The 26,389-nt window shown below is 36.2% G+C and overlaps 3 protein-coding genes and 1 long non-coding RNA gene across 5 annotated transcripts; 1 reads left to right on the top strand and 3 right to left on the bottom strand.

The window, feature by feature from the left end:
- Window positions 1-1,932: 1,932 nt before the first annotated feature.
- On the bottom strand, window positions 1,933-3,441 carry LOC113749587 (uncharacterized acetyltransferase At3g50280-like). The gene has a single exon (XM_027293375.1). The coding sequence runs from the start codon at window positions 3,434-3,436 to the stop codon at window positions 2,051-2,053; it is 1,386 nt and encodes a 461-aa protein (XP_027149176.1). The 5' UTR covers window positions 3,437-3,441; the 3' UTR covers window positions 1,933-2,050.
- Window positions 3,442-12,728: 9,287 nt separating this feature from the next.
- LOC113749467 (uncharacterized acetyltransferase At3g50280-like) lies at window positions 12,729-15,564 on the bottom strand. 2 transcript variants are annotated; one of them, XM_027293217.1, is made up of 2 exons: window positions 15,261-15,564; window positions 12,729-14,584 (listed from the first exon to the last, which is right to left on the bottom strand). In XM_027293217.1, the coding sequence occupies exon 2, from the start codon at window positions 14,313-14,315 to the stop codon at window positions 12,951-12,953; it is 1,365 nt and encodes a 454-aa protein (XP_027149018.1). In that variant the 5' UTR covers window positions 14,316-14,584; window positions 15,261-15,564; the 3' UTR covers window positions 12,729-12,950. The 2 variants fall into 2 exon arrangements, with proteins under 2 accessions (XP_027149018.1, XP_027149019.1); XM_027293218.1 differs by having other exon boundaries at window positions 12,729-14,500.
- A 1,433-nt stretch (window positions 15,565-16,997) lies between these two features.
- On the top strand, window positions 16,998-18,061 carry LOC113749468. Its single transcript, XR_003464526.1, has 2 exons — window positions 16,998-17,244; window positions 17,800-18,061. It is a non-coding gene; the product is annotated as an uncharacterized LOC113749468 (long non-coding RNA).
- Window positions 18,062-21,155: 3,094 nt separating this feature from the next.
- Window positions 21,156-25,601, bottom strand: LOC113750814 (putative late blight resistance protein homolog R1B-16). Its single transcript, XM_027294756.1, has one exon. It carries the CDS (start codon window positions 25,599-25,601, stop codon window positions 21,156-21,158), a length of 4,446 nt encoding a protein of 1,481 aa, XP_027150557.1.
- Between the last annotated feature and the right edge of the window lie 788 nt (window positions 25,602-26,389).

Genomic DNA, 26,389 nt, shown 5'->3' with positions numbered 1-26,389 from the left:
CTCTCAAGAAAAGAAGATGTAATGGTTTCTATCCTAAAAACAACCTTAAGAACTCCTATTTATAGTTTCTTGAAAATATATCCTAAACAGGGTAGAAATAGGCTTTATTGGACTTGAAAAATCACGTTTTCGCCTATTTTTCTGATGATGACCGGCCCAATGACCAGCGCCGGTCATTGGATCAAGTTCAAAACACAAAAGAATCTGAAGATGTCTGACACGAAGCTCCTTGCAATGTCTGACGCCAGTCCTAGATCCGTTCGTGAATCGGTACAGATCCGCATGCATATCACTTTTGAAGCCCAAAAACATCATCAAAGAGGCTGAATCAGTTCTTACTCAAAACATGCAAGTTGTAACTCTTTGAATAAGCTTTTCAATGCCACAAGAATCAAGTCATTTGGAGTATGTATGGATGCCGAGATATACCTAAAACACTGATACCTGATTACAAGAGCATCGCAGCTCAACTATATTTTAGTAATTTGGATTTTTGACTATGAAAACATGATAACCAAACATTGATGTCTACGTAAGATTTGTAGAACATTCTCTGAGGTTCAAACTAAATCAAGAATCATCTAAATTCAATTTATGTAGTTCAAGTTATTGCCAAAATACTAAAACATGTCAATCTTATCAAATCCTTTTCTCTTGACTTTTTCCTCTTCCATTGCTACTTCATGCCACGTTTTTAGCCCATTTTCTCTTCAATTAAAATTTTCACCTATTAAAACAATATAAGAACAAAATTAAATAATTTCTACTCAAGATAAAGCTCAAATAACATAATTAACTTGCAACTTAAACATATAAATTTACTACATTTCATACCCTGTCATTGAGCTTCTGGAGGAAGTTTATCATTCTGTCAAATTAAACTTGAACGGCTTGGCAAATTGGAGGTCCCTGTGGATGTAGGATACAGATAAAGATACCATAGCCCCCTTATGAGTTTTGACAGGTAATTTGATGGTCTTGACTCTACTGGTGTGCAGCTGATGAGACAAACTCTGTGCCACATGTGGATAAGGATTCATTGCCAGAAAATTTAACTATAGAATTGTAGATCACCGACAGACAGTTGGATATTATTTGAGCCGGGATTTGAAGAGCTTGCCTTACAGTTTGTTGACATGTGGAGGCATGCATGCTCCAGGAAGATCCTGGGTTCGGTGAGCCATTGCTTTAGTTGGACGAAAAGCATTTATTATTTCAATAATATTTCCTTCAGCAGTAACTATTTCTCTTCCACCAAAAAATAGAGCATACATAAAGATTATAGCATATAACTCCATTGATTTAAGAAATTATTGCTAATTTGGCTATTTCAATCCTTATCATGAAGTGCATGTTTAACCATGTTGTAGTAAGCCCATTGCCTGAGCTGGTGATATACTTTCAATGCTTGCTCGTGTCCAACAAACACTTGCCAGTTTAACAAAGCTACCCCACAGTCCAGGAAGCATAATTAATATAAAAAGGAAAAAGCAAATTTCTGCTACAAGATAGTTCTTGCAAATGTCCTTATCAATTATTAATCAAGTTCCATGACATCGTTTTGAGGTACTATGTAGGTAGATTAAGTGAAGCCTTTTGGCAATTAATAATTCCGCCACCAGAAATAAAAATTTAGGCTTTCTCGTTAGGATTTGTGCTTTTGCGTTGTGGACAGCCAACAATATGAATTTCTAACTATATATTATGTGCCACCAAAACCCGCACTATAGACAGATCTATTTGCTTCATATAGAATAATGGAGCCAGAAAATTGGACCCTAAGGAAAATTAGAATTAGATCAGATGGAAAAGGCAGGTGGGTATAGAGGGACTTTCTGAAGCAGTATTGAGGCGAATTCTCAACGTAATCACTGTTTCTCCTCTGCCTTCATTTAGGAAATCCTATGTTTAGTACTAAACGAGTTGGAACTCATAAACAAAATTTTAAATTAAAATTGATACTTCCATTCAAGAATTATTTCAACAATGGCATTAAGGCAGAAACCAAGATTTGATCTGAATATTGTTGTACACTGAAGGAACTAAAAGATTAGTCCCTTGAGCTTGATAAAGTGACAGTCTCCATGAACTCCTCATCTGACTCAAGAAGACTCATGGAACGTGGTAAAAGGCATATCTCCAAGTCCATGCTTCCGCCTCCTTCGATTCCCGGATATAGGGAAACTTTCCCATCGAACTTGTTTGCATAACCACTTCGAATTGCCACCGCTTTCCCTAGGCCAAATTCATTGCCGTACATGTTGAACCTTGGAGAACTGCCCATCATTATGCTGCAAGGATCAAAGAACTGAGCAAGTTGGTAAATGAAGCGCGATTGCAGCCATGATTCAACCCAGTCACGAACGATTTCATCTGTATGGTTGTGCACTGCCAGGTGCAATTTCCAGGCAGACCATCCGAGCCCGCGATCAAGCAACTCACCAGCAGCAGCAGTTGCTCTCACTGTCTGAATACAGTTGCCTACATATTCCTGAGGCACAGGTGGATGCAATCTTGTCCTGTTATTGATTGCCAGCCGACAGCTTGTTTCCTGATCAGGTGGGAAATTTCGTGTCCTCGTGATGCATCTCCAGACATGAGCTGACAACGCCTGCAATGAAGAAATCTTGGTGGTGTCGGATTCAGCATTTGCTTTAGCTTTCAGTTTAGCCAATGACTCTGATGAGAAATGGAAGACTCTTTCCCTCATTTGTGGTGCTTCATGTCTTCGTATGAATTGATCATGGTGGGTGAATGGAAGGCTAAGTATTGGACCATGCCCCTCAGGAAACCAATGCTTGTGGATAGGTGGTCTGGAGATGGCTATCTTTTGCCCCTTGGCACTGAAGATCTCGGACCATGTGTTGAAGAAATGCCAAAAAGCTGTCCCATCAACAATCATGTGATTGATCGAGCAACCAATAAAGATTCCATCAATTAACTCGGTGACTTGAATGGTCAGCAACGGCCTCGTGTGACCGTCATGGTTGATAGCCCTGTCACGATCAAAGAATGATTGAACAATTTCTGGGACGTCAATTTGCGAAAGAATATCATCAATGGTCGAGTTCAAGGATGCATGAACAAGACTCGCCCCAGGACTATTGTTGCAATCAACATAGATGGAGTAAATTGGGGGATTTTCTTGTTTCAAAGTTGCAAGACGACCTGCTAGTGGATAGAAATGATCCAGGGCGAGAGCAAGAGAGTCCTTGAGCTTCTCCAAGAGGTCCTTCATCTGATTTTCCCGGTCGAAAGCTGGAGGCTTGGCAAAAAGAAGGCCCTTCTGAATGTAGTTGACGCAAACCATTGCTAGATCCCACTGTGACAAGTAAATCGGTTGCTTTGCCTCTTCTGGTGTGTTTTTTGGTTTGATAAAACATTGTGAGATATGATGAATCCCAGGAGAGCTCATTGCTGCTGCTACTTTAGCCATGTCTTTCTGTAATTAATGGCCCTTTGGTTTTTCCAGCTCTCTTCTCATGTTTAAATGGTTGGGTAGGTAAATTCTGCAGAATGGTTGACAGTTGACATGTCCAAGTCTTTCGAAGCAGTTGCTTCATTGACTTCAGCACCTTCCTCCGAAATCAGTTTGTGGACAAACTGCACCGAACAATCAAGTCGCCAACCTTTCGTAAGTCATACGCCACCTATTAATAATCGCCAAATTAATCCCTGGGGGATTTGTTTTGTTTAGCCAAATCTTGTAAATCCTATTAAGTCTTGTATCTTATCAATATGGTAAATATTTCTTTTTGGGAAAAGCAACAGCAGCGATGAGGCAAAAGCGTATATATAGAAGTTACTTAAATCAAAAAGCGTTTAAAATTGTTGCCTGGCCAAGGAGGGCAGTTTGGGGTAGGTTGGTCGGTTGGTGAGGGAACCGAGTCGGCCATCAACTTGTTTGACCGTTCTTGCCCTAATCTATTCTCAAAACTAAAGTGGTATCTTTTTTGGGGTTTGATTTTTCTGTATAGTTTGAAAAATTATACTGACTTCCCCTGAACTTACTAATCCTTTGCAAATTCAGTCCAAACGATTAAAATATTGTTTTAGGGAGTGAAATTAGAATTTTATACCAGATTTGCCCTTTGTGCTACATGTTCAATGAATGATAAAGTACTACAAATCAATTAACGATTAATAAACTTTAAGGCGTGTAGTTTATGGGCAAATACGCATTACACATTTAAAGTACCGGCTCTTTATGGATATTTTACTTTCAAACATTTAATTTATGATAAATATATCAATGTTTGTAAGTAAAATTCAAAAAGTGTTGCAGTAATATTCTTACAAAAAGGAAATCGGTAGGTTATCTATTTAATATAAATTAAATATTTTTTTAAAAAAAGAAATGGCCCATAAAGTATTAATTCTTTATGGTTTTCATCCATTAGATGAGTAAAGTATTGGCTCTTTATTGGTTTTCATCCATAAATTCAAAGATTCAAAATAAAATGCTCATAAAGAGCCAATAGTTTACTCATCTAATGGATGAAAATCATAAAGAATTAATACTTTATAGGCCATTTCTTTTTTTAAATATTTAATTTATATTAAATAGATAACCTACCGATTTCCTTTTTGTAAGAATATTATTGTAACACTTTTTGAATTTTATTTACAAACATTGATATATTTATCATAAATTAAATGTTTGAAAGTAAAATATCCATAAAGAGCCAATATTTTAAATGAGTAATGCGTATTTGCCCATAAACTATACCCTTTAAAGTTTATTAATTGTTAATTAATTTGTGGTACTTTGTCACTCATTAGACATGTAGCACAAAGGGTAAATCTAGTACAAAATTCTAATTTCACTCCCTAAAACAATATTTTAATCGTTTGGACTGAATTTGCAAAGGATTAGTAAGTTCAGGGGAGGTCAGTGCAAGTGTTAGAAACCTTAGGGATGGTTTCTGCAATTATCCCTTTTCTGTATTACCATTTACCACCCGTGCAGGACTTCGTAACAAGTTAGTTCAATTTCAACATTAAGATTGCTTGATATGTCAATAAAATAACTAACTTGGTCAGACAAAAAATGTTAGATAGTAGCTTTTACTGTATTCGCGAATACTATTTTCGATTTTCAAAGTACTTTCTTTTTGTATTTTACGGTACTAACGCTACTATTATTAATGATCTTTTGAATGCTAAAAAAAAAAATTTAACAATTTATTTGACACTATATACTCATCAAATATGTCGTTTACAACAATTTCATCATTATTAATACAATCGTTGGACAAAATCTCATAACACTATCACGATGGAAGCAGTTTTTATCATATTTAATAATATTATTATTCAAACAATTGGACAGTATATTTTCAATATATTGGACAATACTACTTTTGATTTTTATAGTACTTCTTTTAGTATCTAATAGTACTAATATCATAGCCTATTGATCTTTTGGACATTATAAAACTTGAGTTCTTTTTGGCACTTATATTCTATCACAAGGTTGTATTTTATAATTACTTTATGGCCATTAGCACATACCATGGGAGTGGAATATTAACATACTAGTAATTTAAAAAAGACATAATTTTTACCATGTCTTATAGTATCTGTATTCAAACAATTAGATAGTAGCTCTTACAATATACAATCCTATTAAATTTTACTTTTCATAATACTTTTTTTTTTATAGTTAACAATGCTAATACTGTAGATGAATGATCTTTTGAACGCTAAAACAAATTTAACAATTTACTTGGCACTAATATACTCAGAACATTTATCTCTTACAACTATTTTATGATCACAAAAAATCTTATATCCCATCTTACATAAAAGTCTTTAATTGTCTCTTGCAATTTGGTTTGTACTAACATAATCAATAACTTATAATATAAAATTTTAATAATATTGTATTTTTTAGTTTTTATTTTCATTAATGAAAATTAGAATTGCTGGTACCTTCTTATAGATGAAATGATACTAATTTGTATGTTCAAAAATATAATTATATTTTTTAATGCCATAATATCCTTGACTACAAAGAAAGTCCTGTAAACTGAGATTCATACTGTATCATTTCATCTATTTTTTTCCGTTGTCAGGGCAAAGCCCTGGATACCGTGGCAGGCAACCAAAAAAAAAAAATAGATGAAATGATACAGTATGAATCTCAGTTTACAGGACTTTCTTTGTAGTCAAGGATATTATGGCATTAAAAAATATAATTATATTTTTGAACATACAAATTAGTAGTTATTTTGTTAATTTGATATCTTAGAGGATAAAACACATCTATCATACAAATTGATGACCATAACCTATTATAGCAGGTTGTCATGTACTTGGGAGGAAATTTACTATGTAGCAAACTCTACCATGACTAAACAACGCGGCATCCATAAATTGGATTTGCACTGAAGGAATGGTTCCTTTAAAATTCCTAAAGAGGCTGTGGAATTTCCCTTGTTTTAAATACCCCATAAAGCAGAGGGGCTGGAACAGAGTGGAAATCCATCCGATTGTAAACTGATGGTTGATAAGCTCAAGGATAGGAATGCTGAAGACCCAATTACGGGGACTATCTTAGCTGATATACTGATGTTAAGCCAAGGTTTTGATGAATGTTACTTCTCATTTGTTAGAAGAGATGGTAACTGTGTGTCTCATAAGTTGGCAAAATTTGTCATAAGCTTGTATGATGAAATTTGTTGGAAAGAATCTTTTCCAATATGGCTTACTAGTTTAGCTAAAAAAGATGTAAGAGCAATCCAACAGTGTAATTAGTTTCTGGAAATGGAATATGTTATCGTTTTGAAAAAAAAAAAAAAAAAAAACCCCAGTCTGGAAAGTTTGTTTCTTCAACTAAATATTAATAAGGATTGGTCTTCTATACATTTTGGGAGAGAGAATATAATTTCATTTCAAATTTGCCCTTTTCTTGTGATTTCTTAATTGTCATAATACACCAAATTTATTGCTAAAATTTTATAAATTGATCGATATAGTTCTTTAATGAAAATTTAATATTTGAAAATTTTAATATTTAACATTTTTGTGTCATTGGTTCAGAAAAAATTTAAATTATTTAAAATTATGAATGATTATGGTACTCTTAAAAACAACTTGCAATAATTTATAACCATGGGAATACCTTTTTGGACTAACTTAAAAAAATCAAAACAAGTTTATATATAAATTTTAACATGTTGTATCTTTTTAGTTGCCAAGCCGTCGATTTAGACAAAAAAAATTAAAAATTAAAAATTAAAAATTATGTAAATGATTATAAATTAGCTCAAAACACTTTACAATAAAGAAAAATATTGTCTTTGTAACATGCGAAAACTTCAATAAAGTTTTAAATATACACTCTTGGCATTTTAAAAAAACTATATTTTATTAGCAAAATATATTATTTTGACTATATTATTTTGATGTGACAAAATATAGCTTTGACCATTTGGTATTGGAAGCAAGCTAATTGTATTTTGGGGGGCAATAGAATGTTGAAAGGTTTCTAACTGCCTGCCGGTGTGCCCTGCAGCCCAACAATTTTAAAAAAATTAAAAAAAAAATTTCAAGCGGCTGACAGCCCGGCAGCTTACCAAGAAAATTCCCAGCTAGCGGCTGGGCCTAGTTAGCCCGGCGACCCAACACTGTAAAAAAAAAAAAAAATTTCCCCAACAGGCATAGTTTTATACCACTTTCCTGTCAGGTCAACATTCTTGCAATATTTTTTTTCAGCAATAAACAAAGAAATTATCAACCTAGTACGCGTAGTTTTATACTACTTCCCTGTCAGGTCAACATTCTTGCGATATTTTTTTTTCAGCAATAAACAAAGGTTTAGAAAATATAGAAGCAATATTTGCTGCCTTCTCAAGTGATCATCAAGTGGTGATGAACTACATCTTGATTTTGACAGCAATCAAGCAATTAAGGGCATGTTTTGATGGATTGCAAAAAATTATTTACTTGTATTATAAACATATTTTTTAACACATATTTTTATATTTTAAATCATTTTTTCTATCTCTCATTCACATCGCACAAAATGCTATAGTTCCTATCTTAACACACCAAATGTTTTGAGACATATTTTGTCTAATTATGGATAGCAAAATCACAATTAACTTGCCGGTCTGATTACCTTATGAGAGGATCAGTGAGAGTAGCGGATAGGTAGATCGCAAGGAATAAAATTACCCCAAACTTTATAGGTACTTCAACTGACCCCACCTCCTTCTTTTCTTTGAAGCAGAGAGGCAAAGGCTCTTTGTTCGAATGCGTGATTGCGTCCGAACATGATCAACTTGCAAGTGCTCCAGGACTCTATTTTTTTTTTTTTTTTCAATACAGGGAGTATCCCAACTTTGTCAAACTAATCTCCTTGCATCCGTACACCCCGCCCCCCAAGGATACACGAGAGGGTAGGAGAGTCAGAATCGACCACATGACCTGGAGCCTAATGAGGTTATCCCATAGCCAGCCGATCTGCGCCCGAGGACCCTCCAGAACTCTATTATGTTTGTATTTTTTTTTTCGAAAATGACAACTATTGTATAACCTATCTATCATAAATTAGAGGAGAGGGGGAGTCTAAAGAAACTTTGTGTTAGGACTAATAGGTACACAGACCTTACTAGACCAAGAGAATGTTTTGGCACAACCTTTGAATTTTTTTACTGCATGTGAGATTTGAACCCTCACCTACAATCCAAACAGGATCTTAAGACCCACCTTGACGGCCACTGAGCTAAGGTCAGTGGTTCTCTATTATGTTTGTACTTGGTGATGGGTAAAGTGACAAACGTGGGTCAGAGCGGAGACAGGGACCAAGAGCCTCTGTATATCCTAAGAAGTATAAAAAGGGGAGTTGGCTGATATCACATAAGAAGTATGGTCCCGTATGGGCACCATCAGTAGGTGGTTAATTATGAAATTTCACTTTGATGTTTGGGTGTTGGACAGATACGATGGTGTTGTTAGCTTACGTGGAAGCAATTGGGAGCTTCTGAAGTTGCATGTCTTGCATGTCTCTGTTAAACAGCTTTTGCTAATGTACAAACTACTAGAATGCAATGTATGTACATATATTATAAACTATTGCCTTCTCATCGCCAAATTGACACACTCCTACTCTTAATTCCACAAACAACACTATAGCGTAGTTAATTTTCCTGAATCCTTTGCATTTGAACCCCTATTGCTGTGCTTAAACCTAATATTTTTTTCAGCTGTTTAATAGTTGCATGAAATAATATAGACGGTTAAATTCATCTTTTTGCATTAAATTAAAAGTTTAGCATAGAAAAGTTAGTGCTTTGAATAGCTTACTAATTAATTAAAAAAAAACTAGATCTTATCGTCAGTTATACATATAAATTGAACTTATATATCTTAGTTTCCCAAAAAAAAAAAGAAAAAAAAAAGACTTATAGTCTTTAAAACAACTCCTGAAATAAGAAAATTCCAAATTAGCCATCTGCTAATTCCGTCTTCCTATTTGGTTTGCTAATGAATTAGTTTTGTTGAGGCAATAAATGCTATTCAAATACCATTTTAATTATTCTTAGTGACTACGTTCAATACCTTAATTGTCTATACTCTGTACTGATTGGGATGACATTGAGTGGGTGGACAATTTTGTGAATTCAATTGTGTATGCTATTGGTCTAGGTTAGTTTCAACTCTGATCGTGTGAGATAGAATACGGTCCAAATATTTTTTGTGACTATGTTAACCTTTGGATTCGAATCTCCAATGGTGTGCTTAAACCTAAATATTTTTTACAACTGTTTAATAGTTGCATGAAGTAATATAGATGGTTGAATTGATTTTTTTGTATTAAATTAAAAGTTTAGTATAGAAAAGTCAGTGCCTTGAATATCTTAGTGATTAATTATAAAAAACTGGATCTTATCGGTAGTTACATGTATAAATTGAACTTATATTCCTTAGTTTCCCAAAAACAGAAAAAAAAAGAGAGACTTGTACTCTTTAGAACAGCTGCTTAAGTGCAATAATTTCGTTATATAAACTGTACTATTTAATGTGTAGCTATGTTTGATTGATGAATAGATTTAATACTTGAAGTTGCACTACTTTAATATTGCTAAATCAATGATCATTAATCTTAATTGCTTTCAATTCAAAATTAATTTACATTAATCGAAATGGGTTATGCACAAGTTTGGTGTATGTTTGTATATCGCTAAAAAGTTTCAGCTTATTCATGTCAATTTGTATCTTCAAATTTCTCTTTTCAATTTTCCTTTGGTTTCTCAACTATGAGATTGCATCTCCTAGATGGTTGCAACTTGCAATCTGTAATGTGTTAGAAGTAAATACCTTGCACTCAAATAAACCCTCCAATTTATGGATACTTAGGAAGTAAATTAGCCATGGAAATTAGAAATTTTCAAATTAGCCGTCTGCTAATAACTTTCTTCCTATTTGGTTTGCTAATAGATCAGTTTTGTTTGGGCGATAAATGCTATTGAAATATGAGATGCCATTTTAATTATTCTTGGTGATTAGGTTCAATGCCTTGATTGTCTAATTGTTTAGCTTTGGAACCACGTTGGTTTTCCAAGTTATTACTCAAATAACACTACTTTTTCCAAATAGCTCTCGACCAATGATGCAATTGAAAGAATGCACTTCATGAATGCAGTTTTAACAAACAATGCATTCACTAAGTATGACTTTCAGTCTTTGAAAAGAGATTTTAACACTTTCACTGTTCGGTAAGTCTTTTCAAAAATCATTAGTCGGAAATTTATTTGGATTGTCAATCCCACATATGAGTATTGTGCATGCAAGTTAAATTCTTTCAAAAAATTTGGAACTATCTTTTGTAAACTTCCTACTAACTCTCGACTACACTCTTATTGCTTTACAAGCTTCACTAATCTATGAATATTCTGTTCCATTCTTTAAATGCACAAATTCTTTTATAGCTTCCATCTGGGTCTTGAGTCATAAATGGACTCAACTTACTAATTGAATATCATGAAAGAGTCTAGATACCTTAACATAGCTATTTTTTTTTTTTTTTCTGTCAAGAGATAGAAACTCACACACCAAACACTCAGGAAGTTAGCGACTAAATGACCCAGTTAAGAGTAATCTAAGGGGGACCCACAAAAAATTCACGTCCAACCAATTGATGACAGGACGAGAGTCCTGTGGATTTTAAACCCAGGTTAAAGAACCCACATCCAACCGATATGGGAGGGATGTCCCTCCCCCCTCCCACATCCAACCGATGGGAGGTAATTATAGCTAATTAATGGGAAGTAATTTTAATAACATTATATGTGATCATGTAGGCCACATAAATATTCTTACAATTATGAGTTTTGACGGGTAATTTTATGGTCTTGACTCTACTGAGCTAATGTAGACAAACTCCGTGCCACAGGAGGATAAGGATTCATTGCCAGAAAATTTAACTTTGGAATTGTAGATCACCGACCAAAAGATGGACATTATTTTAACTTGGATTTGAAGAGCTTGCCTTATAGTTTGTTGACATGTGGAGGCACGCATACTCCAAGAAGATTCAAGGGTTGATGACTGATGAGCCATGATCAGTTGACCAGGTAAACAGCAACTAGTGCTTGTAGTTGGACGAAAAGCAGTAACTATTTCTCTTCCACCAAAAGCAATAATTCCTTTAGCAGTAACTATTTCTCTTCCACCAAAAGATAGAACGGTATATAAAGATTATAGAATATAACTCCATTAATTTTTGATCCAATGGTTGACCAAGATTTAAGAAATTATTACTAATTTGGTTAATTCAATGCTCATCATCGAGTGCATGTTTAACCATGTTGTATTAAGCGTATTCCCTGAGCCGGTGATATACTTTCAATGCTTTCTCGTGTCCAACAAACATTCATCGATCAGTTTAACAAAGCAAACCACAGTACAGAAGCATAATTAATATAAAAAGGAAAAAGCTAATTTCTGCTAAAAGATAGTTCTTGTGCGTAAATGTCCTTCTCAATCCTCTTCAGTAGTCATTAATCAAGTTCCGTGACGTCGTTTCTGTTAGAATATCTTAAACCAAGCGTTATTAGTTTATTTAGTTGTGCGTGGGTTTGACAAGTTCAATGCTTCCTTCTAGTTCTTAGTAATTGTGTCCAAGTACAAATTTGGTTCTAAGTCCGTGGAGTTTCCTTTAATTTTGCTTAAGTCGTTTAAACAATGGTCAACTCTAAGTCCAAATAAGTTTCGATTTACATTTGTGTCTGTTTAGATAATTTTCCGATCTATAAATACTACTCTTTCTTGAAGAGTTGAGTTGAATTAAGTTGTGAGATGGAGGAAAAGTCTCTAAATTGATGTTTGTGAGTAATCATAAGCGAAAAATTACGACTTGATATTGTTATTGCTAAATTTTAAGTTAATAAAATTATTAAATATTTGCTTGTATGTTATCCCCTCATCTTCCCACGTATTTTTGTGTGTGTTAAAATTGTTTCCGTTGTACTTTATTTTTTTTTTCGCGCCAACAGTCTTGAGGTACTAGAACTATGTAGGTAGATGAAGTGGAGCCTTGTGGCAATGAATAATTCCCCAACCAGAAATGGATTTATCTTTTTGCGTTGCGTACAACCAACAATAGGAATTTCTAACTATATTATATGCAGCCTAAACACGGACGATAGACAGATCTTTTATGCCTCATACAGAATAATGCAGCCAGAAATTGGACCCTAAGGAAAATTAGATTTAGACCAGAAGGGAAAGGCAGGTATTGAGGCGAATTCTCAACGTAATCGCTGTTTCTCCTCTGCCTTCATTTAGGAAATCCAATGATTAGTACTAAAACGAGTTGGAACTTATAAACAAAATTTTAAATTAAAATTGATACTTCCATTCAAGAATTATTTCAACAAAGGCATTAAGGCAGAAACCAAGATTTGATCTGAATGTTTTTAAACACTGAAGGAACTCCAAGATTAGTCCCTTGAGCTTGATAAAGTGACAGCCCCCATGAACTCCTCATCAGACTCAAGAAGACTCATGGAATGTGGTCGAAGGCATATCTCCAAGTCAATGCTTCCACTTCCTTCGATTCCCGGAAATGAGGAAACTTTCCCATCGAACTTGTTTGCATAACCACTACGAATTGCTACTGCTTTCCCTAGGCCAAATTCATTGCCATACATGTTGAACCTTGGAGAACTTCCGATCAATACGCTGCAAGGATCAATGAGCTCAGCCGCTTGGTAAATGACGGGCGATTGCAGCCATGATTCAACCCAGTTGCGTACAATTTCATCTGTATGGTTGTGCACTGCCAGATGCAATTTCGAGGAAGACCATCCGAGCCCGCGATCAAGCAACTCACCAGCTGCAGCAGTTGCTCTCACCGCCTGAATACAGTTACCTACATATTCCTGAGGCACAGGCGGACATAACCTTGTCCTGTTATTGATTGCCATCATACAGCTTGTTTCCTGATCAGGTGGCAAATTTCGAGTCCTTGTGATGCACCTCCAGACATGAGCTGACAATGCTTGGAATGAAGAAATCTTGGTGGTGTCAGATTCAGCATTTGCTTTAGCTTTCACTTTAGCCAATGACTCTGATGAGAAATGGAAAACTCTTTCCCTCATTTGTGGTGCCTCGTGTCTTCGTACGAATTGATCATGGTGGGTGAATGGAAGGCTAAGAATTGGACCATGCCCCTCAAGAAACCAGCGCTTGTGGATAGGTGGTCTTGAGATCGCTATCTTTTGCCCCTTGGCATTGAAGATCTCGGACCATGTGTTGAAGAAATGCCAATAGGATGTCCCATCAACAATCATATGATTGGCAGAGCAACCAATAAAGATGCCATCAATTAACTCGGTGACTTGAATGGTCAGCAAAGGCCTGGTGTGACCGTCATGGTTGATAGCCCTGTCATGATCAAAGAATGATTGAACAATTTTTGGGACGTCAATTGGTGAAATAATATCATCGATGGTCGAGTTCAAGGATGCATGAACAAATCTTGCCCCAGGACTATTGGTGCAATCAACATAGATGGAGTAAATTGGGGGATTTTCTTGTTTCAAAGTTGCAAGATGACCAGCTAATGGATAGAAATGATCCAGGGCGAGAGCAAGAGATTCCTTGAGCTTCTCCAGGAGGTCCTCCATCTGGTTTTCACGGTCGAAAGCTGGAGGCTTGGCAAAAAGAAGGCCCTTCTGAATGTAGTTGGCGCAAGCCATTGCTAGATCCCACTGTGACAAGTAAATCGGTTGCTTTGCCTCTTCTGGTGTGTTTTTTGGTTTGATAAAACATTGTGAGATATGTTGAATCCCAGGAGAACTCATTGCTGCTACTTCAGCTATGTCTTTCTAATGGAGTAAATGGCCCTTGGTTTTTCCAGCCCTTGGAGTAATGGAGTAAATGGCCCTAAAATATGCAGAATGCTTGCCGATTGACATCTCCAAGTCATTAAAAACCATTTATTTTTCTGAGTGCAGCAGTTTCCCCAGAAATTTCATTTGTTGACAAACTGCACTAAACAATCAAGTTGCCAGCTTGACCATCTATAAACAAATCTTCGGATACTTTGGACCAAGACAACCAATCTATAAAACTAGACATAGTTACTTGGATTTCAAAGAAAACTTGTACTGCAGGAACCATAAAGCGTTTAAAATTGTTCCCTGGCCAGGGAGCCTCAGTTGGACCAGACCCGGTGATAAACGAATGCGTGTCAAACTAAACAACATATTTGGTCTACCCATCATCTATCTTTATCACCTTTTGGCTAAACTACTTGAATACAGGAAGAATGTTTTCTCAATTCTCATATGTCTTAGACTATTTGAGTCTAAACGTTGATATTACAATGAACACCCTTTATTTTTTTAATTTACAACAATACACCACCATCTCTTCACAGCTTCCCCACAGTCCTGACAGTGCCTCCTCCCCAAGCATTTACCCAGCCCTTATCTCTACAATCTAATCATACCAAACCACGCACGGTTTTATTATTGAAGTGAACAACAAAAGTCTTCTTGATCAGAATTCAAACATTTATTCATCCAAAAAAAATCTAAAATTTTGTTGTTGGTTTAAGATTCACCTAAATCAATAGCAACTCCATCATTGACAACCAAATCAATAGCAATTCACTAATTAATCATGATCATGGCAGCAGTTTCTCTTTGGTTCCAGTGACAATTATTACTAGCAATAGTACAGAAGCGTGGTCAGTGAAATAAACCCTGAGAAAAATGAACAATAAACAGAAGAGTTGTCGGTACCTGAAGAAGAGAAGAGGAGAGAAGAAATCAAAGGCTAAGAAGATACCGAGAAGGGCAACCACCCTTGAAAAAAATCTCCAATCTCTTCGATTTAGCCTTCAGTGGTTTCTTATACCAAATGAATATGCACTTGGAATTCTTGTTAAATGCATCAAGAAAAAGATGGTTGAGGGCCACTTTTAATCACAAACACAAAAAAGTTAAAAATGAGATTGGTTAAAAGAGATTTGGATATCAAAAAAACTAGAGGTGGAGCTGGGGAGCTGGAGGGACCATGGGAAACTGCGTTTGAGGGAGCAGTAGGAGTAGCCAGCCCAGGGAAGAGAAATCGAATGCCATGTTATTAATTTTTCTTCATTTAAGGAACCAAAGACAGCATTAGAGTGAATACAACTTTTGACATATTTCGCTTGAATAATAAAAGTATATTTGTTCAATTGAATCACCCAAATAAATACTCAAAAATAAAGTGGTATTCCTATTTAGTATATTGGACTACTAAATTGTGATAAAGCTTAAATTGCCCCAAATAAAAAAAAAAGGAAGTGAAATAAAAAAGGGTAAATTACTTAATACCCCTATGTGGTTTTACAAAATGCCAAATGACCTGTCCTAAGGTTTTAAAATAACCACATAACCCCCTATGGCTTTTATGTAAAGTGAAAAAATGGATGGAATGCACAATCAATTACAGCGTTCATACCAAATGTGCTTTAAAAGGCCCTGTGATAAAATCTTAATATCCAAGTAATTCCCTTATGATTTGTATAAATACTTACTTTACCCCCTGTAATTTTTACATTTATCCACGTAATCCCTCTATACTTTTGTGCAGGGTGGTTAAGCCGTCAATTGATTTAGTATTTAAGTAATGACACTATTCGTATTTCAACTAACCACATTGCATAGTTATATTGTGTTAAATTTTCACTTTATATAAAACTATAGATGGAGTGCAGTGGGCATTTGACATGCTAGGAATCATGTGACAATAGATGAAATCACAGGGAGATTATATGTAATTTATCCTAAAAATAGATAAATAAGAAATAGAAAATTAAGAAGCATACTGAAAATGAAAAAACAAAGAAAAAAGTGACATTGTGGTATGCTATTTTCTATTTCTTGTTTATTTATTTTCTATTTATCTTTCTTCTTTTTGCATTTGGGACAAATAAAGATTTATTATGATTTTGTAGGGCAAAGTACAATTTTTTAAAAACATCTTTTCCCTTTCCAAAGGTAAAAGAAGAAGAGAAAGGAAAGGAAAAAAGGGCAAAAGAAGAGAAAGGAAAGGAAAAAAGGGCAAAAAAAAGTAGTGAAATGGTGAATTAGTCAATTCATTAGTTTTTGTTTCACTTTTTGACATTGATCCTTAGTTTTAATGAAAAAAACTAATCACAATATTTTAGTCCAAAAATTATGAAAGAATTATATATAAATTTTTAAAATATAGGAGAACAATGTAATAAAGCACCAAATCACACAAAGTAAAAGATAATTTACTCTTCTTCTTTTCTTCGGTGCGAAATCTTATCTTACATATATAAAGCGTCGATAGCCTTTGTGAACAGTGCAGGATGAGCGGTTATCACGTGATTCTTGTGGCTTTGAGGGGTGTTTTGGTCCTATTTTTGTGGCTTTGAGGGGCGTTTTGGTCCTTTGTCATTCGGTGTTAGTGGCTGCGCTGGAATTTCCTTTATCTGCGTGGCTCTCATTCCTTTCTTCTCATCCGCGTGGCTCTCATGCTTTTCTTCTCATTCTTGGCCTGTTCTTGGTTTTGGGAACACCGCTTCAATTCCTCATTCTTCTTCTTAGCTTTCTCTGGCCGGTGGCGGTCAGCAATTTTCTCTCATTCTCGGTCAGCAACTTTCTGCTCACAATTTTGGCAGTCACCGATTCCTAGCGGTCAGTGGGCGGTGGGGGACGATTTTGCTAGCCAGAAATTTCTGCTCACAATATTGGCACTCACCGATTCTTAGCGGTCAGTGGGCGGTGGGCGGTCATTATTCTTAGCTTTCATTCTCAGCTTTCATTCTTCTTAGCAATTTTTTCTTAGCTTTCATTCTTCTTCCCTTCTACCGCATAGCTGTGTGAACACGAAAAGCACGAGTGAACTATCGATCTAGGAGTCCGCGTCTTCTTAGCTTTCATTCTTCTTCCCTTCCACTGCATAGCTGCATGAACACGAAAAGCGTGAGCGAACTGTCGATTTAGGAGTCCGCTGTCAATCTTGTTTTCAAAGAAGGGGAATTTAGTAAACCCACCGCAAGTTGTCGTTCAATCCTCCCCCCTCTTCAAACTCGGCTGCGGGCGCAGTAGCACCAACTATGTGTATTACCAGCTTTTGTTTCGTGCGATGGGTTGGACTTGGTTTTTGGAGCTTAATCCCCTCCCATTCCTCTTCCTCTGCTTTGCTTACATAAAATTGTGTCTTTTTTTGCCCTTTTACAATCAAATTGTTTATGTTTTTTTTTTTGTGGAATTTATTTCTATTGGTTTCCGTTAATCAATTTGTACCATTTTTTTTTGTAAACAGTATATTCTCGAAAAGTTGAAACTTGTTGAAGAAAGGCAAATGGAAGGAAGGGACTCACTTTGTTATCTCTGAACAGGTTTATATCAATCAGTTTGCATTACAATTGTCAAAGGAATTTAGCTTCTTAGATTCCAGTTGGGAAGAAAGACTTTGGATAGTGGACGTCGATTTTAGTGCTGAACCACTATAAATCTTCTTTTTAATTTTACTGCATTTTGTTTACAGTTTGTTTCTATTAACTTATCTTCTTTTAGCTTTATAATTGTTTGGTTGAGTTGGGACAGGTTAATCTGTCCGAAGAATTACTATCATTTCCCATATCAATCTATTTCCCATTAGGTTGGCCTATGTGGGAGAACAATACACACACAAACAATTTATTTCTTTTTTTTTTTTTTTGGTGTCACTCAAACCCCTGAGGGACAAAACTATCCTGTAATATGCTAACAATTTATATATTCTTTTGGGCAAAAATATTCCATACCAATGAACCACTGAAAAACTTCCAATAAAGCAACAACCATCAACAACTTCCGATATCTATATATATATTGAAGTTGATATTTGACCCAAAAAAAAATCAACAACTTCCTAAAAAAAAAAAGAAGAAGAAAAACACAATTTTTTCATTCATATTTTTAAAAAAGAAAAAAATCTCCAACAATTACTAAAAAAATTTAATAATTTTTCCTTTTAAATTTACACATGCATACGGTCTGTCATTGCCACTGGTAGATGATAGAATTGGTTGCCATTGTCATTGCCACTGTCATGTTTATCTGTGTAATTAGAAAAAAGACACTCAATCACATGATTACTATATCTAACAAAGAAAAAAAAAACACACAAACATAACAGAAAAATAACGAGTGTCAGCTACCTGATGCATGGCATCAGGGCTAAAAATCTAGTGGAACTGTAAAGCAACAATGAAGCAATCAACAGCTAAACATAGCCCATGTGGGAATAATAACCTGAGAGGACTGGAAGTCCAGGTGAAGGGATCAGTACGAATCTAATAACACTGACAAGGATATCATAAGACAATTGTCTTGTAATACGTGCAATTGGCAACTGCTTTTCTTTTCCTTTACAGGCTTTTGGAGAATAGAAAGAGAGGCTTTTTTTTTTTTCCCGAAATAATGTAGAATGAATGATGAAGGGGCCAACAACATAGTGCAAAAGCTTCTTGCTACTTGCTGCTGCATTGTCTTCAGTGTAATTGAAAGACCAACAAATTCCAAATGTTAACTGCAAGTCCTATTTATCAGTATTTTAATGTCTCGAGTACCATTGCTACTAACCACTGGCCCATCGGCTCAGTGGCCACTACCTAGTTGGTGGGGTGAGATATCTTGCCTTTCATAAAAAATGTCACATTTAAATGACTTGTTTTTAAAAAAATTCAGACGGATGTGCTCTGCACTTGTTTGGTCTGATGGTTACCATTGCTACTACTAATAGACCATTAGTAAGACGTCTCTCAAAAAACAACTGAAGCTACTATTTCTTTTCGCAGTTATTTCACTGATTGATGAAGAAGGATCAAAATCTACATTCTTTTTATGTGGCATTAAGTATTTTTCATTTGCTTAATGGAAATTTCCAAATGAAATGACACATTTTTGTAACGAAACAAGAAGTCAAAGTATCAAGCTGAATAGTAACACATATAATCACTCACAAATACAAGCAAAGTCCATTTGGAAAACAAGAATCTTGTCCCACCAAGCTTTATCAAGAACACAGGATATGAGCCAATTACAAAGTGAAGATATGGCAGAGTAAATCTTCCACCGCCAGTTTAACTTGCAGTAGATAGAGTCACAGACTCTCAAAGTGAAGAAGCACCAATTGAAGCACAAAGGTAGACGAACACCAAGCAGAACAGGTAGAAGGTTGTAGACCAGCTTGCTTGTGGACATTATTGGAGAAGCATACATAAACCATATTGAATCCATCGGTGATCAGCCTTCAGCCAGATTTTTTTTTTGCCTTTGCTGTCATAAATCACAGAGGACAATATTAGCCGGGTTACTTGAAAAACAAAATCATTTAACCGTGGCAAATTCAGATGCAAATACATGCTGCGACTCATCTCACAAGAAAAAGGAGCAGGATAAAGGTGGAATTCGTGAGTACCATGCCTCAGCATTTTGAAACATTTTCATCCAACATATGACTCTTTTCACCATAATGTGCAAGAAAAAGATTATTGCAAAGAATATAATCAGTTCCAAGGAACAAAGAAACAACAGATGTAGATTTTTTCTTCCTAATAATATGAAAGCAGTGGCGGAGCCAGAAAAAATTTTCAGTGGGAGCAAAAGCAACTCCAAAATTTTTTACCTACTCCTTTTTTTAGTTTTTTAAGGAAAAAAAATATTCACCAACAAGTACAAATGATGCACATTTTTTATGAAAAACATCAAAAGACAAACTCAAAATTATTAATGTAATAATAATTTTATTTCAAAAGCAAACTAAACCATTTACAATTGCTCATGACGAGTTTTCATATTTTGATAATGGTTTACAACTTTTTCATTTCGAATTTCACAAAATTTATTTTTTCAATATAAGTAATAAATAATTATTCATTCAAGTGTCTTCCATTCTATTTTGTAACCGATTCTTCACTATATTCATCATTGAAAAAACCTTTTCTACGGTAGTTGTAACAACAGGTAAAATCAAAGACAACTTTAAAAGCACATAAATCGGTAGATACACAAAACTCCAGGGGGCACACTTGAAATTACATCAAATTTTTATAGGTATTATAGAAATTTAAGGGGGCAGTGGGGACCTATAAACCAATAGATACACAAAACTCCAGAGGCACAGTTGAAATTACATTAAATTTTTATAGGTGTCATAGAAATTTAAGGGGGCCCAGTGCCTCCGGTGTAAATCCGCCACTGTATGAAAGAGAGGTAATATTTAGGCTTGGATGAAATTCAAATCTCTGAATATCTGTTTTTGCATTTTGAACACATTTCCATCCTTCTGATCTCCATGAAAAATGAGCATGCAGTCTTCAAGGTCATCTAAACTTTTTTTTAATCTCAAAATAGTGGTAAAACTTTTCTGATAAGGACTCGTACTATATATCATAAATCGAATCCTATGCCATATGCATGTATTCTTCCTTGTCGATAATCAAGTAGTATTTGCGAGATTATGATCATGAAGTGTACTCATGTGATACTATATGTGTACGAATTCTCTTAAAGACAGGGTGCATCAAAATATAGAAGAAAATAAGATAGAAAAAAAAAGGTAGAAACTAAGAAACATAAAGTTTATTACCTGCTAACATGAGCAGACATCTAATCCACTTCGTGCAAAGAACTCTATTGTTCCATTCCAGATATTAGGACCTTAAGCTCCTCATTTCCCATGTCTCGCTGCTCATCTTCAATTTCCTTGACCGAAACTGCAGCAGATTGGCTACACCAGTGTACTTCAATTCTCTCCAATGTAGGGATATCCCCAAGACTGGACGGAACTTCCTCCAGTTTTTTACACCTTTGCAATACAAGATGCCTCAGGCAAGGCAAGTGATCGTTGGAAGCTTTCCATTGAGCAATCCATAGGTTGTCAAGTTTCAGGTATTTGAGACTCTGGAATTCTCCCTCCGTCATTTCCCAAATTTGTCCATCAAAAGCTCTTGACAGTAACTTCAGAACTTCAAGGTGGGGTAGCTTCCCAATTGTCGATATTTGACTCCATGGTAAGCGAAATTTTGACAGAGTTAATTTTTTGAGATTCAAGGGCAAGTTGAACTCGCAAGGCTGACTAACCATGCCATGATAAAGTATCTTCAGAGACTCAAGGTGAGTTAGAAAATCCAACACAGGAAATTTGGTGAACTTCTTGGAGTAATCCGAAGATTCCACAAAAATGCATCTTAGTTTCCGAAGACTCGGAAACCTTCTCAACATCTTTTCTGTAACACTTCCATATGAAAGAGCTGGAGTGGAAAACGTTTCCATGTTCTCTACTAGCGAAGAATAATCAGATTTATCATTTAGCGAGCTGAAAGCAACACGATCATTTATATGTACACGCCTCAATCTCTTCATATTCAAAAAGGAAGATGGCACCAGAACCTCACCCCTTAATGCCTTCACAAGAAATGTTTCTAAATTCCAGAGCTTGCATATTGATGATGGAACAGATTTGACATCACCTCTAACTGCCAAATACTTCAACTGAACAAGTAGTTCTAGTCCAATGGGAAAGGAATCACCCATGTTGATGCTTTCCACATCTAACACTCTAACAAGTTTAAAATTCTGACAAATGAATGAAATATCATATGGAGTTCTTGGGTATATCTCATTAGAGGCAAAAAACAATAGACTACGAACCTGTCTACCACAAGGTTTCAGCAGACTAAAATGCTTTCGCTTAGAACAGATGCACAGCCGTCGGTCTTGGTATTCCAGGGGAGTTGATGAAAAGCTGTTATTGGAATCTGCATCATAATCCAGACCCTCGGCCTCACCAGAAGGCGAAAAAAGTTGTTTATACCCATGTATCAGCTGGAAAAAGTTTTCTTCTTTGGCTTTTTTCAAGCACAGCTCCCGTAACAGATCATGAACTCGAAATGATTTCACTTTGCCATTGGACCTTTTTTTTGCCACAATGACTAGGCTCCTAGATAATAATTCTGACAAGCAATACTCTGCAGCATCCTCCAAGCTCTTAGAGTCAGTATTTTGTACAAACCCTTCTGCAATCCATAGGCATGACAATTTCCAGGCTGGAATTTCTGCGTCTTCTGGGAATGCACCAAAATAAAGAAAGCACGACTTCAAATTGTCTGGCAAGTGCTCATAACTCAATCCTAGTGCATGCATGCATCCTCCCTCTGGATCCGCAAAAATATAAGAGCACAACTTTTCCAAAACTTGCTTCCACCTATCTGGAGTCTTCTCTGTTCTTGCAAGGAGACCAGCTATCACAACAAGTGAAAGAGGTATCCCTTTGCAATTTCCTGCAATTCTCTCTCCAACTTCCAGCAATGTGTTAGGGCAGTCTACTTCACAGAATACCCTCTTTTGCAATAACTGCCAACTTTCATCCTTAGAAAGTGGACAAAGAGGGAAAGTTTTGCCATCTTCTTTAGCTTGTAAACCCAAATCTTGCTGTCGACTTGTGAACAAAATTCTGCTACCATTCTTATCATCTGGAAATGATTGCCTCATGTCACTCCATGCTCCAATTTCCCACAGATCGTCCATCACAATGAGATATCTTTTCCTTTTCAAAGATTGGTACAACTTTGTAGCTATATCATCATCATCCAGTCTGCGGATCTGGTCAGTGATCTCAATAATTTGGCCCAAGATATCAAGTAATAACTGTCTCCTCTGATACTTTTGAGAGATGCAACACCAAGCACGAACATGGAAGTGAGAGGCAACAGAGGGAGAGTTGTACACTTTTTTGGCCAGTGTTGTCTTGCCAAGCCCTGGCATTCCTACAATGGAGATGATATCCATCTTCATTTCTCCTCTTGTTAGAACACCTTTTATCTCCTTCTCCTCATTATTGAAACCTACAACAACTTCATCCAATTCCGGAGTACTAACCGATGAGGGTGCCCGATCTGAGGGCTTGGCGATGTCATGAACTTCATTGTAATACTTTTCCTGAACACAAATGGCCTTTGCTTTGATAAGCTTAATGTACTCCATGACGGCAGAAAGCCACAGCATGTGATAGGTAAAAGGGCCATCTCTAAGGACAAATGAGTCAATGACCCATTCTGCCTCATAAGCAACTTTGGTAATGCACGTCCAAAGATCTCTAACTTCTGCATGGTTATTTTTTTGCTTCACACTTTTTACGAGGAAAGATTGGAGGAACTCTAATTCCACGCATACCATTTGAAGATGTTGCTTTGCGAAAGATGCTGCATGATTTGCATCGTGATTCAGCAACTCTCTCAGATTTTGCAGGAGAGAAGTGATAAATCCTAGATCATCAGTCCTGGGAAGATTTGACTGCAATGACTTTACATCTTGGAGATATATCTGTCCCATATGAGCCTTGAAAAGCCCAAATAACTGTAGCACTTCAGATGCAAATGGATGAATTTGCATACCTTTTTGCATCATACTTTCACCAACTGAACAGTTTTGAGATCCTGAATCATTGGCAACAGCGTTGCCTTTCGCCAAATATACATCTACCAAGTCTTCTGTCATTTTGTTGACACGAAGTGGCAGATCGAGAGGTTGTAATTCACTAATTGCAGCTTCTAGATATGTTACATACAATTTCCTATCCTCCCTGTTCTCGTCATTGTCAGGGATATCCATGAAAAATGCCCTCAATGACCTCAGTCCCTTGTAAAGAATTTCAGTGTCACCCCTCTTGGGGAACAACGAATTGGCCTCATTATTTTTTAGCTCATTCAAATGGATCTCTGATCTAAAGAGCTTAATCTTTTCTAGCAACCAAAAAAGATCAAGATTTATTTTTGTAACCATTTCTTCGTTAAATTTTTTGCCATGAATTGAGTGGATAAGAGATGTAACCTCACTGGCAACCGTTTCAGCTTGTTTTAGGAAAGATTCCCCGTCTTGCTTTGGATTCAACAAAAAAGACTTGAAGAATTTCAGCTCCTCATGGATTGCTGCATTTGCATCTCTCATGAGGACAAACAGACTGTCCTCTGAGTGTAGTAGCTCTATCAGAAGTATCTCTGCTTTGACAAGCTTCATCTTTTCAAGCAACTTATCAGCCACATGCTTCATCTCCTTGATCTGGTCCTCTGTCCCTTCATTGAGAAGGTGCTTGTACTCCAAATATCCTGCCTCCCTTGCAATGGTTTTAATATTTGCTGAGATCTGTCCCAAATCTCCTGTGCACTCCTCTTGGAGACCAATCATAAAAGACAGCAGGAATATTAGTTCCTCCTGAATCATTGAAGCTTTATTGTCTGTGAAACTGACAAAGTTTTCCAATAGAAACTTAGCAAAACTCGCAACTTCATCTGTCTTTGCATCATCAGAAGTAGCCAACTTTGAAGCTTTCAGAAGTCCAACATACATCTCCATGAGCTCTAGAGTGCCAGGCATAATCTTCCACACCAGCTCAGAGAGCTTAATGTTCATTCCGCCTGCTATGATTTCATCCATTTCATCAGTCCAGCAACAATAGGACAGAGATGCTGCAGTGGAAGCTGAGAAATGAACATATGACAAAAAAGACTGCATTATCTGGTCTGGAATGCTTTTCTTGGCAGTAATGTCCAGGAAATTTTTGAGGAACCTCAGCTTCTCCTTGAGGACTGGTATTTGTTTCTTCAGAGAAGCAATCAGATCTTCCGAGTCAACAAGATCAGTTAAATTCTCTGCGAGAGAATCAATCAACCCCAGTAGTAATTTTGGATCCAGCGGAATGTTGTGTTGTTGCCGGGACAGCTTCAACAAGCTGCCGTAAGCTTCCCGGATTTCAGGTTGAAAATTTTTGGCCATTTCCAGCATAGCACAAGCTGCTTGGTAAAGTTCTTTACCTGAAAACTTCTCTTGCATGGTACGACAAGCAGAGATAAGATCCTCATTTGCCTTTCCAAATGCATCTTCGAATCTCCCAATGATTGAACTTGATTCAGCCATTATGTCCTTCGATGTTCCAATACAAATAAGAAAAGTTCTCAGGAATCGCAACTCTTTTTCTAGGGCCAAGACCTGATCCCTCAAAAGAGAAGGCAAGCTCCGGTGTTTCAGGGCCCATGCCACACTCATTAAGGGAGTTTCAACACAAGTGAATAAGACATCCATGCCTTGTGTCTCTCTCGAATTAGTTTCTCCAAAGAAATGATAGTTCTCCAAAGGGAGGGAAGGAGACTGGTAAGCTTGATAAACTGATTGCAGCAGAAGTGATCAATTGGATTGTTTCAGGCCTAGAAAGTTACAACTCAAGCATGACATTATTAAAATGGACATTTCAATCAAGATGTTATCCTTACTACCCATTTACTATCATGTGAAGAGCTCTGACTTACATATCTTATTCACTAAAATATTCAGAAGTGGCAGGCCAGAGAACCTGAAGATGGAAATAGAATATTTAGCTTCTACTATTATGACACCATGTGAAAGAAAAGAAAGAAACTTGATTAGTTGCTCAACGTTTTAGCTTTACCATTTTGTCATCGACTTGCAAAGTCAACTTAGTCCAGCTAAAGTTCGGATCAAGGACTCAATAATTCTTATTGTTTTATATTATCTGAAGTATAAAGCTTGAGGAATTCACGGGGGCCGACTCCACCATGGTTGAGAAGGTGGATTAGTCCTAGATGCAAACTGGCATAAACAGCGGACGGACACTGGAAATTGCTTGACAACCAAAAATAGATGACCTGTAGCTGTGAATAATGTGCTATTTTATTTTGATTTGATTGAGAACCGAAGTGTCATTTAGCTTCCATCAGATGCTGGCTAAAAAATTTCCTGTGGAAAGAGAAACAAACAAAATTAATTTGATATTCTATCACCAATTCTCTGTCTGTCTTCTTATGTTCTGGTTAAGTTTATGATGACATAATCCCAAATCCAAATACCACTAA

This window comes from Coffea eugenioides, chromosome 10, assembly GCF_003713205.1.
Source record: "Coffea eugenioides isolate CCC68of chromosome 10, Ceug_1.0, whole genome shotgun sequence".
NCBI lineage: Eukaryota > Viridiplantae > Streptophyta > Magnoliopsida > Gentianales > Rubiaceae > Coffea > Coffea eugenioides.
Note: the sequence above shows the minus strand (reverse complement) of the source record. Positions and strands in the feature narration are given on the sequence as shown.

Coding starts and splice junctions, on each gene's coding strand:
- LOC113749467 (XM_027293217.1), bottom strand. CDS start 14,315: ATGAGTTCTCCTGGGATTCAACATATCTCACAATGTTTTATCAAACCA.
- LOC113750814 (XM_027294756.1), bottom strand. CDS start 25,601: ATGGATGTCTTATTCACTTGTGTTGAAACTCCCTTAATGAGTGTGGCA.
- LOC113749587 (XM_027293375.1), bottom strand. CDS start 3,436: ATGGCTAAAGTAGCAGCAGCAATGAGCTCTCCTGGGATTCATCATATC.